The sequence below is a fragment of the Telmatherina bonti genome (assembly GCF_933228915.1).
Source record: "Telmatherina bonti genome assembly, chromosome: 2".
NCBI classification, from domain to species: Eukaryota; Metazoa; Chordata; class Actinopteri; order Atheriniformes; family Telmatherinidae; genus Telmatherina; species Telmatherina bonti.
This window is the reverse complement of record NC_136620.1, coordinates 9,096,468-9,108,873: the sequence shown is the minus strand read 5'-3', so window position 1 is coordinate 9,108,873 and position 12,406 is coordinate 9,096,468. Positions and strand designations below refer to the sequence as shown.

The 12,406-nt window shown below is 42.1% G+C and overlaps 1 protein-coding gene across 1 annotated transcript in view; it reads left to right on the top strand.

The window, feature by feature from the left end:
* Positions 1-5,953, top strand: part of cpne2 (copine II) — a gene marked incomplete at both ends in the record, with an annotated part of 87,980 nt that extends 82,027 nt beyond the window's left edge. Inside the window, one exon of the mRNA XM_079260365.1 lies at positions 5,846-5,953. Within this exon, the coding sequence (XP_079116491.1) occupies positions 5,846-5,953 (108 nt within the window). The remainder of the gene's footprint in view (positions 1-5,845) is intronic.
* Between the last annotated feature and the right edge of the window lie 6,453 nt (positions 5,954-12,406).

Genomic DNA, 12,406 nt, shown 5'->3' with positions numbered 1-12,406 from the left:
TATGGTTGCAATAACCAGCAAAATATTGAAAGCAGATCGTGTGGAATTACATTTCATAAGGTTGAATAATAATTTGGCCAGATAAAAGTAGATATATAAATCCAAATGCATCAATAAACAATCAAACACATTAGTGTCAAATTCATTTATACATTTATTTATATTGCAGCTACCTTATGTCTTAGTTAAACAGCATTTAAAAGTATTTTAGCATAAAAGCACATCGTTTTGAATGTTTTACAGCAATCTGTATCATAACAGTATCTCTGTCCTTTGTAACAAACCAAACTGTGAGAAGAATCAGGTAAAATCCTGAAGTTATTGTTGTGGTTGGGCCTACACCTTACAGATAAATGCATTGGAGCCACATGGAGACCCATCCAAGATGGCGATGCGATGAGACATCAGCTCGTATAGGCAACGTGATACAATGCGGTGTCTGTGTATATATGATGTCTATACATGTAACACTATCCATCTTTACTTTCTTACTGCTGCGGCATTTCTTCTTCATGACGTTCTTCGTCTGTTGTTTGTTAATTTATTCTTTATTAATATTATTGAAACACAGTTCACCTGAACCCAGTGAAGTGGCACTGATGACATCACAGTTAGCTAGAAACAAGCACTGTTTTTAGGTGCACACATTTCCCAAGCAGAATCCCACCATAGTAAACAGAATCCCACCATGGTGAACAGAATCCCACCATGATGAGCAGAATCCCACCATAGTGAACAGAATCCCACCATGATGAGCAGAATCCCACCATAGTGAACAGAATCCCACCATGGTGAGCAGAATCCCACCATGGTGAACAGAATCCCACCATGATGAGCAGAATCCCACCATAGTGAACAGAATCCCACCATGATGAGCAGAATCCCACCATAGTGAACAGAATCCCACCATGGTGAGCAGAATCCCACCATAGTGAGCAGAATCCCACCATGGTGAACAGAATCCCACCATGGTAAACAGAATCCCACCATGGTGAACAGAATCCCACCATGGTGAGCAGAATCCCACCATAGTGAGCAGAATCCCACCATGGTGAACAGAATCCCACCATAGTAAGCAGAATCCCACCATAGTGAGCAGAATCCCTCCATAGTGAGCAGAATCCCACCATGGTGAACAGAATCCCACCATAGTAAACAGAATCCCACCATGGTGAGCAGAATCCCACCATGGTAAACAGAATCCCACCATGGTGAACAGAATCCCACCATGATGAGCAGAATCCCACCATGGTAAGCAGAATCCCACCATGGTGAACAGAATCCCACCATAGTAAGCAGAATCCCACCATAGTGAGCAGAATCCCTCCATAGTGAGCAGAATCCCACCATAGTGAGCAGAATCCCACCATGGTAAACAGAATCCCACCATAGTGAGCAGAATCCCACCATGGTGAACAGAATCCCACCATAGTAAACAGAATCCCACCATAGTGAACAGAATCCCACCATAGTAAGCAGAATCCCACCATAGTGAACAGAATCCCACCATAGTAAACAGAATCCCACCATGGTGAGCAGAATCCCACCATAGTGAACAGAATCCCACCATAGTAAACAGAATCCCACCATAGTGAGCAGAATCCCGCCATGGTGAGCAGAATCCCACCATGGTGAACAGAATCCCACCATAGTGAACAGAATCCCACCATAGTGAGCAGAATCCCACCATAGTAAGCAGAATCCCACCATGGTGAACAGAATCCCACCATAGTAAGCAGAATCCCACCATGGTGAACAGAATCCCACCATAGTGAGCAGAATCCCACCATAGTAAACAGAATCCCACCATAGTAAACCGAATCCCACCATAGTGAGCAGAATCCCACCATGGTGAACAGAATCCCACCATAGTGAGCAGAATCCCACCATGGTGAGCAGAATCCCACCATGGTGAACAGAATCCCACCATAGTGAGCAGAATCCCACCATAGTAAGCAGAATCCCACCATGGTGAACAGAATCCCACCATAGTAAGCAGAATCCCACCATAGTAAACCGAATCCCACCATAGTGAGCAGAATCCCACCATGGTGAACAGAATCCCACCATAGTGAGCAGAATCCCACCATGGTGAGCAGAATCCCACCATGGTGAACAGAATCCCACCATAGTGAGCAGAATCCCACCATAGTAAGCAGAATCCCACCATGGTGAACAGAATCCCACCATAGTAAGCAGAATCCCACCATGGTGAACAGAATCCCACCATGGTGAGCAGAATCCCACCATAGTAAACAGAATCCCACCATAGTAAACCGAATCCCACCATAGTGAGCAGAATCCCACCATAGTAAGCAGAATCCCACCATGGTGAACAGAATCCCACCATAGTAAGCAGAATCCCACCATGGTGAACAGAATCCCACCATAGTAAACAGAATCCCACCATAGTAAACCGAATCCCACCATAGTGAGCAGAATCCCACCATAGTAAGCAGAATCCCACCATGGTGAGCAGAATCCCACCATGGTGAGCAGAATCCCACCATAGTAAACAGAATCCCACCATAGTAAACCGAATCCCACCATAGTGAGCAGAATCCCACCATAGTGAGCAGAATCCCACCATGGTGAACAGAATCCCACCATAGTAAGCAGAATCCCACCATGGTGAACAGAATCCCACCATAGTAAGCAGAATCCCACCATGGTGAACAGAATCCCACCATGGTGAGCAGAATCCCACCATAGTAAACAGAATCCCACCATGGTGAACAGAATCCCACCATAGTAAACAGAATCCCACCATGGTGAACAGAATCCCACCATAGTGAACAGAATCCCACCATGGTGAACAGAATCCCACCATGGTGAACAGAATCCCACCATGGTGAGCAGAATCCCACCATAGTAAACAGAATCCCACCATGGTGAACAGAATCCCACCATAGTAAACAGAATCCCACCATGATGAGCAGAATCCCACCATAGTGAACAGAATCCCACCATAGTAAACAGAATCCCACCATGGTGAACAGAATCCCACCATAGTGAACAGAATCCCACCATGGTGAGCAGAATCCCACCATAGTGAACAGAATCCCACCATAGTGAACAGAATCCCACCATAGTGAGCAGAATCCCACCATGGTGAACAGAATCCCACCATAGTGAGCAGAATCCCACCATGGTGAACAGAATCCCACCATGGTGAACAGAATCCCACCATAGTGAACAGAATCCCACCATGGTGAACAGAATCCCACCATAGTGAGCAGAATCCCACCATAGTGAACAGAATCCCACCATAGTGAGCAGAATCCCACCATAGTGAACAGAATCCCACCATAGTAAACAGAATCCCACCATGGTGAGCAGAATCCCACCATAGTGAACAGAATCCCACCATAGTAAGCAGAATCCCACCATGGTGAACAGAATCCCACCATAGTGAACAGAATCCCACCATAGTAAACAGAATCCCACCATAGTGAGCAGAATCCCACCATAGTAAACAGAATCCCACCATAGTAAACAGAATCCCACCATGGTGAACAGAATCCCAACATAGTGAACAGAATCCCACCATAGTGAGCAGAATCCCACCATAGTAAGCAGAATCCCACCATGGTGAACAGAATCCCACCATAGTGAACAGAATCCCACCATAGTGAGCAGAATCCCACCATAGTAAACAGAATCCCACCATAGTGAGCAGAATCCCACCATAGTAAACAGAATCCCACCATAGTGAGCAGAATCCCACCATGGTGAACAGAATCCCACCATAGTGAGCAGAATCCCACCATAGTAAACAGAATCCCACCATAGTAAACAGAATCCCACCATAGTAAACAGAATCCCACCATGGTGAACAGAATCCCACCATGGTGAACAGAATCCCACCATAGTAAACAGAATCCCACCATGGTGAACAGAATCCCACCATAGTAAACAGAATCCCACCATGGTGAACAGAATCCCACCATAGTAAACAGAATCCCACCATGGTGAACAGAATCCCACCATAGTAAACAGAATCCCACCATGGTGAACAGAATCCCACCATAGTAAACAGAATCCCACCATGGTGAACAGAATCCCACCATAGTAAACAGAATCCCACCATAGTAAACAGAATCCCACCATGGTGAACAGAATCCCACCATGGTGAACAGAATCCCACCATAGTAAACAGAATCCCACCATGGTGAACAGAATCCCACCATAGTAAACAGAATCCCACCATGGTGAACAGAATCCCACCATAGTAAACAGAATCCCACCATAGTAAACAGAATCCCACCATGGTGAACAGAATCCCACCATAGTAAACAGAATCCCACCATAGTAAACAGAATCCCACCATGGTGAACAGAATCCCACCATGGTGAACAGAATCCCACCATAGTAAACAGAATCCCACCATAGTAAACAGAATCCCACCATGGTGAACAGAATCCCACCATAGTAAACAGAATCCCACCATAGTAAACAGAATCCCACCATGGTGAACAGAATCCCACCATAGTAAACAGAATCCCACCATGGTGAACAGAATCCCACCATAGTAAACAGAATCCCACCATGGTGAACAGAATCCCACCATAGTAAACAGAATCCCACCATAGTAAACAGAATCCCACCATAGTAAACAGAATCCCACCATGGTGAACAGAATCCCACCATAGTAAACAGAATCCCACCATAGTAAACAGAATCCCACCATGGTGAACAGAATCCCACCATAGTAAACAGAATCCCACCATAGTAAGCAGAATCCCACCATGGTGAACAGAATCCCACCATAGTAAACAGAATCCCACCATAGTGAACAGAATCCCACCATGATGAGCAGAATCCCACCATAGTGAGCAGAATCCCACCATAGTAAACAGAATCCCACCATGGTGAACAGAATCCCACCATGGTGAACAGAATCCCACCATAGTAAACAGAATCCCACCATAGTAAACAGAATCCCACCATAGTAAGCAGAATCCCACCATGGTGAACAGAATCCCACCATAGTAAACAGAATCCCACCATAGTGAACAGAATCCCACCATGGTGAACAGAATCCCACCATAGTAAACAGAATCCCACCATAGTGAGCAGAATCCCACCATAGTGAACAGAATCCCACCATGGTGAACAGAATCCCACCATAGTAAACAGAATCCCACCATAGTAAACAGAATCCCACCATAGTGAACAGAATCCCACCATAGTGAACAGAATCCCACCATGGTGAACAGAATCCCACCATGGTGAACAGAATCCCACCATAGTAAACAGAATCCCACCATGGTGAACAGAATCCCACCATAGTGAATCTGAGCTCATCTCTATCAGAATCTGGCTGTTTGACTGGACTGTGTATGTCAGCTTCTCATAGCAACACTGCGGATAGACTTCTGGTTGTCTTGACAACAAGGTATTAAAAGATGAAAAAAGCCTAGAAGAAAACGTTGCTCTGGTTTTCAGCACCTCCATGTTTCTTTTCATCAGGTTAAAAGCTTGCTGTAGTTTAGTTAGCGCTCATCAGAGCATGCATTCAGGGCTGGGAAGTCCAGTAAAGTGTGTGTGTTTTACTGTTGGTGGGCAACCATGAAATAACACTGAAGCAAGTTAAACTCTAAGACTAGTTTCTTCCAAACACGAGAACGTTCCCATCAGTGGATCAGACATGCTGCATGGATGCTGAATTACGTGACGGTTAGTCCAGCAATGTGGTCTATGGACATCTTTGTGAGGGGGGTGGGCCGTGAAGCGGTTACTCCTGCTTTGCTTGAGGTCCTGCCTAACCAGCTGCTAGGTCGGCATTACGCAGATGGATGTGTAGAAAAGCCTTTAACGTGCGGTTCCATGTTTTTTCTCTCAGGCACCGAAGGAAACTCTCGCCAAATCGGTGTTGGCCGAGCTGCCCCAGCAGGTCACCCAGTACTTTAAACAGCGGAATCTACCGCCCATCAACCCGGCGCCGGAGTGAGACCCCTGGACGAGGAAAGAGCCCACATGCTGTACAATAGCTTGACAAAACCTTCTTCTTGTTAATGGCAGACAGTACAGAATGAAAGTGTGTGTCAGCTGTGACCAAAAAAATGAGTTGTGAACAAAAAAAAAACAAAAAAAAACTTTTATGCCATTATAGTTGTAAAGTTTTACTGGTTTACCAGTGTGAATCCTTCAGACGTGATTTCAAGCAAACAGACCTGTGATGTTGAGGAATGAGCCTTCAGATACATGCAGGTGAGGCGCTGGCCTTTTTCTGACACCTTGATTTATCAGGATGTTTTTCCTTTTTCTTTCTGCATGTGTGTGTCCTGTGATTCTTTGTGTAAGGTCCTTTCCAAGTTGAACAGTATCAGTAGGTGAATCCTCTCCAGATGTTGTGCGGATTCTTTTTAAAGCAGACGTGATGAAGACTGTTTCCTTTGTGCTCACATGTTGGCAGACTCGTGATCTGAGCAGCATTTCTCCACCCATCACTAGGGGAAGGGTTTTATTTAGCAGTTTGATCCGTGAGGCGGGTTTAACGCCCGCGAAGGAAGGAACCGGAGGAGAATGAGGCCACAGTGGCAGCTGTAGCGCTAACGCAGGATGGATGTGGGGTTCTGAGGGGGCTCATGTGGTTTATCAATATGGAGCCATGTTGCTAGCTTTTGTAAAATCCTTGTATTTCTAATGACTTGAACTGATCCTGCATGTTGTCAGTATTAACTTACTGTTTACAAATTGATGCTGATGATCACAAATGCATGTTTTTTTTATTCTAAAGTTATTTATTGGATGTAAATAATGAGCTGAAGCTGGAAGTAAACTATGTGCTAAAGACAGAAAGTGCAGAAAGCAGAGGAGTTTCAGATATGCATATGCGAATGTATATTTCTATGATGCCGTTTCTGTAATTATAAACCAATGTTTCTGCCATGTTCAATGTCCTTTTTATGAAGTGCTGAACTGTGTAATTAAATGATAATGTGTATTGATGTGCATCTTTGTACCAAATGTGTCTCTATTGATTTTCTAAAGATGTGTTAACGTCCACACTCAGGTTAATAAAGCGAAGAAAAAGTTGCATTGTGTCTTTCTGTGTGTGGACATCAGAGGAGGAAAAAAAGATGCAAAGTGATCATAATGTGATGCAAAATTATTACAAATATCCAAAAACCTCAATGGTAAGTAAAATAATCACAAAGTAATGCAACAGGATCAAAATGAGATGAAATAAACATAAATATGCTGCAAAATGACCACAGAGGGACATATAACTAAACAAATGCTAAATGATTTGCAAATGCCAATAATGAGATGCTAATTCTAGCTAAACTAAATGTCATATCCTCAATAAGATTATGAAGAAAAGTGACTCAACTATACCCAAAAAAACAATAAAAGATTTTTAAAACCAGATAAATGACCACGAATATGTCAACTAAATTAGTCAAACATTGGAAGTGAAGCCAATGGAAACAAACTGGCTACAAAGAAAGGCAGCAACATGAGCATGGAAGTATTTAGGAGGAAAAAGCTCAGAAAAAACCACAACCACATTTATTAACAAGTACTCCAGAGACTAGACCACAGATACCCCCCCCCCCCCCCCCCCCCCCGCTTCACCTTCATATGAAAATGCTCTGTAGGAAAAATAAGTTGTACAGAAACGGAGGTGTGGGAGGGAAACACACAACTGATTTTAATCTGATTTTCCCCCTTTGCTTTGCCTGGACTGAGGAGATAATGAGTTGCATGCTGCTTCTTCCTGCTGGACTGAGCAGAGAGAAACACGACTGAGAGGGAAACATCTCCGAACGCAGTCTGTGCTGCTGCTTTTGCTTCAAAGCGCCCTGAACTCACGCAAACATGCCTGCTGTTGACCGGGGTTCATCTTTGTCCAGCAAAACTCAAATCCCCTACTGAGGCTTTTTTGTGCTTGTTGGTCACATTATTTGTTGTCATAGCAACAGCCTCACTCATACCAAGCTCCATCTCAGTTACATCCAGAAGAATCGTGGCTGCTGTATCAATAATAGTGAGCTGACCTGAGACAAACCTTCTTACTCAGCAGGAACAAAGATAAAATGATCTCCCAGTCTCATCTTCCCACTGTGCAAACAAAGGTTCAGAGGCAGCATCATACTCTCACACAAACAGTTTATCCACTCATCGATTTCCAAACACTGAACGGCTCAGGTTGTTTGATCGCACTGCCTTGGAGACTTTATATTTTTATTTCTCCCCACCTTGACTGCCTGCCTGTTCTTCTATCTTAATCAGTTGACTGAGCTCAGTTCCAGATGCACACCTCTCCTGCCAAGGTCTAAATGAAGACTGAATGCATGTCCTACAATCCAATTATATGAATTAGTGTTATTCTGCTCCAAATTTGCACATTCATGTCATGGTACATGTTGGTCTGGCCCTGAGCTGCAGTCATGCAGCACGACAACAAAGTAAAACTCCATTTATTGCAAATCTGAAATCTTGCAACTGAATCTTTTTGTGACTGAATGTCAGCTGTTTATAAGATCACCGTGTGAATAAAAACCAAAGCAGCAGGCTCCTGACATACCAAGGTGGAGATGGGAAGCAGTGTGTTACGTTACAGTGATTTACATTTCATATAAAGTCCACTGAAATAAAATCCCTGAAACATTGCAGTACACAGCAGCATCCTTCTGAAACCTCCAAACACTATTTCCTAGAAGAGTTTAGAGTTCATGGTGAGCAGATTGTTCTCTTTGGATCCAAACAAGCTGTTAAAGTCATTTCATCTACAACATCCAAATTTATTTAAATGCTATAAAACATCTCCTTCCTGAGCCGCCACCTCATCGTGGTGGAGGGGTTTGTGTGTCCTGAAGATCCTAGCAGCTATGTTGTCGGGGGCTTTATGCCCCTGGCTGGGTTACCCATGGCAAACAGGTGTCTGGGGGAGGGACCAGACTAAGTGTGGCTAAAAGACCCCAATGATGACGACGACCGTGGACGGAAATGTTCCCTTACCCGGACCCAGGTCATCGGGGCCCCCCACTGCAACCAGTACCCTCGAGAGGGGCTGGACCTTCGTCCACTCTGGAGTTGTTCATGGTGAGAGGCGCTGAGCAGGTGTGGGCATCCTCATCAGCCCCCGGCTTGGTGCCTGCATGGTTTTGTTTTGTTTTTTTTAATGTAGCAGAATAGTTTCATTGGGGATGATTCAGAGTAGGAGCTCCCAAACTTTTTGTCTGATACAAACTTAGCCTTCATTCAATGGAAAACATCCTCTTGCTATTGATTTAATATGGTGAAGATCAATAGCAGTACACTGCAAAAACTGAAATCTAAGAGTAAAAATCTTAAATTGAGTACACATAGGCTTATTATTTTAAAGGTAAGATGATTCTTAGTTTTTATGCCAGAGAATTCCTTTTGTTTTAAGAGTATTTTTACTTGTTTTGGGAAGTATTGACAAGCCAAGTTTTCTTGTTCTTTTGGCAGATAATTTATCTTATTTTAAGCCACATTTACCTAGTTTTTGTATATTTTTTTCTTGTTTTTAAGGCTGAGTTATTGCAGTATACCTCCAGAGGTTTCATTTGTGCTTCTGCTAAATAACTGTATAATATGAGTGAAATCATCAGAACATTTTAAGCAAAATAATCTGAAGTTAAACACAATAAATCAGTCCCACTTCTTTGTACTCTGTGCAGCTTTTTTGTGGTTTATTCAATAATAAATCACGTGAAAGTAAAGATCAGCAACCACAACGCCTCAGCAGCTGAAATCTGACTTTCGGTAAAACCTGTACCATTGTCCAGGGGTGTTTTATCCAACTTTACTGCATTGCTGTGGCACGACAGACTCCAGGTGGAGAAACCCTAATGAAGCCTGGAGAGGGAACCAGGTGAGACGCTCGGGGGCAGGTCAAGCATCAGCCGTCGCCTCAACAAGGTCTGCGCTTGTCTCTGCCACGGCTGTGACAGCTCTCCATCAGTGTGCTGGAAAACATGACACAGTTCTAAGAAAAGCACTGGAGCAGAGAGACAGGGCGATGACAGACGGTGACACAGATAAAGATCCTAAAACAAGAACTGGAAATGGACGATGCTCTGGAGATCTGAAACAGGGTTTAGAAGAAGAGACAAACGGACAGAAGGCAAAAGGTGTGAGACAAAGGCAACAAGTGAGACAGCTGGTGCTCTTCATTAACTGAAGCTTGCACCTGCGTATGTGTGTTTGCGTCTTGTTCACAACAGCTAAAAGGACTCTATAAATTGTCACTGCAGCCACCAGCGTGTCATACAGTTTCCAGGACAACCCAGCATTGCCTTTCTACTAAATCTTAAGGTTTCTGAAGAAATGTTAGGTGTTTGCAGACAACTGAGCAATGATTTGGTTCCAGGTCTTTGAATCACTGCACACACCGAAGAAGCGTTCAAGTACAGCACATGTTGGAGAAACAGTCAGTCAGTCAAGTTTTGGTGTGCGTTGTTAGTAGAGTAACTTTCACAGTTCACACATAACTGCATGCAGTAAATGGAAAGCATTAAGAAAAATATATTACTTAAAGAATTTTAAATGACATGTGACACAAAACCGAATTAACTTAAAGAAGAAAATTAATCTTAAAAATTTGAAAGCTATTTAAAAATATCAAGATAATAATAAAAACCAATCAGAATCACTTTGTTTACTGCTATTTGCATTTTTACATTGATATTTTCTTTTTATATGTAAAGGATTTATTTATTCATTTATTCACACTCCTCTACTTGTATAAAGAAATGTCTGTTTGTTGTTGTTGTTATTATTATTATTGGCCATTTTGATGCTCTGCAGTGGACTGGCGACCTATTCAGGGTGTACCCTACATTTTGCCCAATAATTGCTGGGATAGGCTACAGATTTTCCTGTGACCCTTGATTAGACAGCTGATTCTATCACACATAAGCATGTTAGCTTATTTATCTTTATTTTGTTTACAAGTACTGTATATGTTGCCTGTAAAACATCTAGATTAGCTTTATTGAAAATAAAAGAAGCCTTTGATTGAAAGAATCTGCTGTTTTGTTTATATTACAACATAGTTGCCAGAACAATGTTAAACTGGCGATCTGCATACAACTGGCTAGTTTAGATCTGCTGGGATTAAAGTGAAGAACACTTATTTCGTTCTAGGAACCTCTGTGAACTGTCGGATCTAAAGAAGAAAGAAAAAAGCTCTATATTTCACATAAAAGTGCAAGCTGTGATATGTTCACCTTTTACAACAATACTGCATTGAAGTAAACATCTGTTTGAATATGGTTAAAAAATTACATGGTTTTTAGATTAAAAATCTACAGATGTAAATGCACATGTAAAAGAACATTGTTAATGCTTTAAACTGGCAGTATATGTGTATTGAAATGAAGGGATGACACATAACAGATAACTTAGCAAAGAACCCATCTTAAATGGCATCTCTGTCTCTTTGTTAATAGCAGTCTGTCATAAAGACACTTCATTTGTTACAATTTTTGTAATTACATATAAAAATGTCAAAGATATTTCAGTTTGACAGATATCCGCAGCAACAAAATGATTCCTAAAGAGCTGAAAAGTTGGTGTTTATCGGCATCATGGTGTGCAGTGGTCATTAAAACGTTTGAGGAAACCTGACAAAAGAAGAAATGTCAGAACTAAAAACAACTATCTACAGCAGATGTCCAGAAGAAATCTAAACAAATCCATCAAAGACCTGATCCAGGACCTGACAGATGCATCTGGATCTTCAGCTGGTGGCTGAAGCATCATCAGGAATGGTCTCCATGGAAACATGGTTGTCAAGAAGCCATTCTTGGTGAAGAGAAAAGGAAGGAAAAAAGGCTGAAGAATGCTACATATCACAAGAAGTGGACTGAAAATATGGGTCAATAAGTATGATGGGGGGTGCAGATCCTTCCCAGAACCTGCAACCCCCCATCTGGACAGAGAACAGAATGAAAAACAGTCAGCATCTAAAGAAAAGCTGAAAACTCCTCCAAGAATCATGGACAGCTATTCTTCAAAAATACTTAAAGAAATTTTGTCAAAGAGATTTTTCAATAAACTTCTGCATCTATTTTCCTGCTAATATATATATATAAAGAGAATAGGGGTGTGCATGCTCATATTTGCCCTTGAGAATGTTTGAATCTTTTCTTTGTGTTTTGACTTTTATTTGCTATTTAATATTAGTTTTATTGCTGTTAACAACTTGCTTTTGTAGATGTTTTCAGTCTTTAAAAATCCTATGGTTGTCTTTAAAAGTTATACTTTGAAAAATACTTTGTATTTTACTTTACCTCAGTTTAAAAACAAAGCAAAGCTGCACTGAAAGCAAAGTTAAAATTAAAACAACAATGAAAAACTTCACTGCTAACTAGTGTACTTTAGGCGCCATCTTGTGTTTATTACAGTATTTAGGTTCTTGACCATT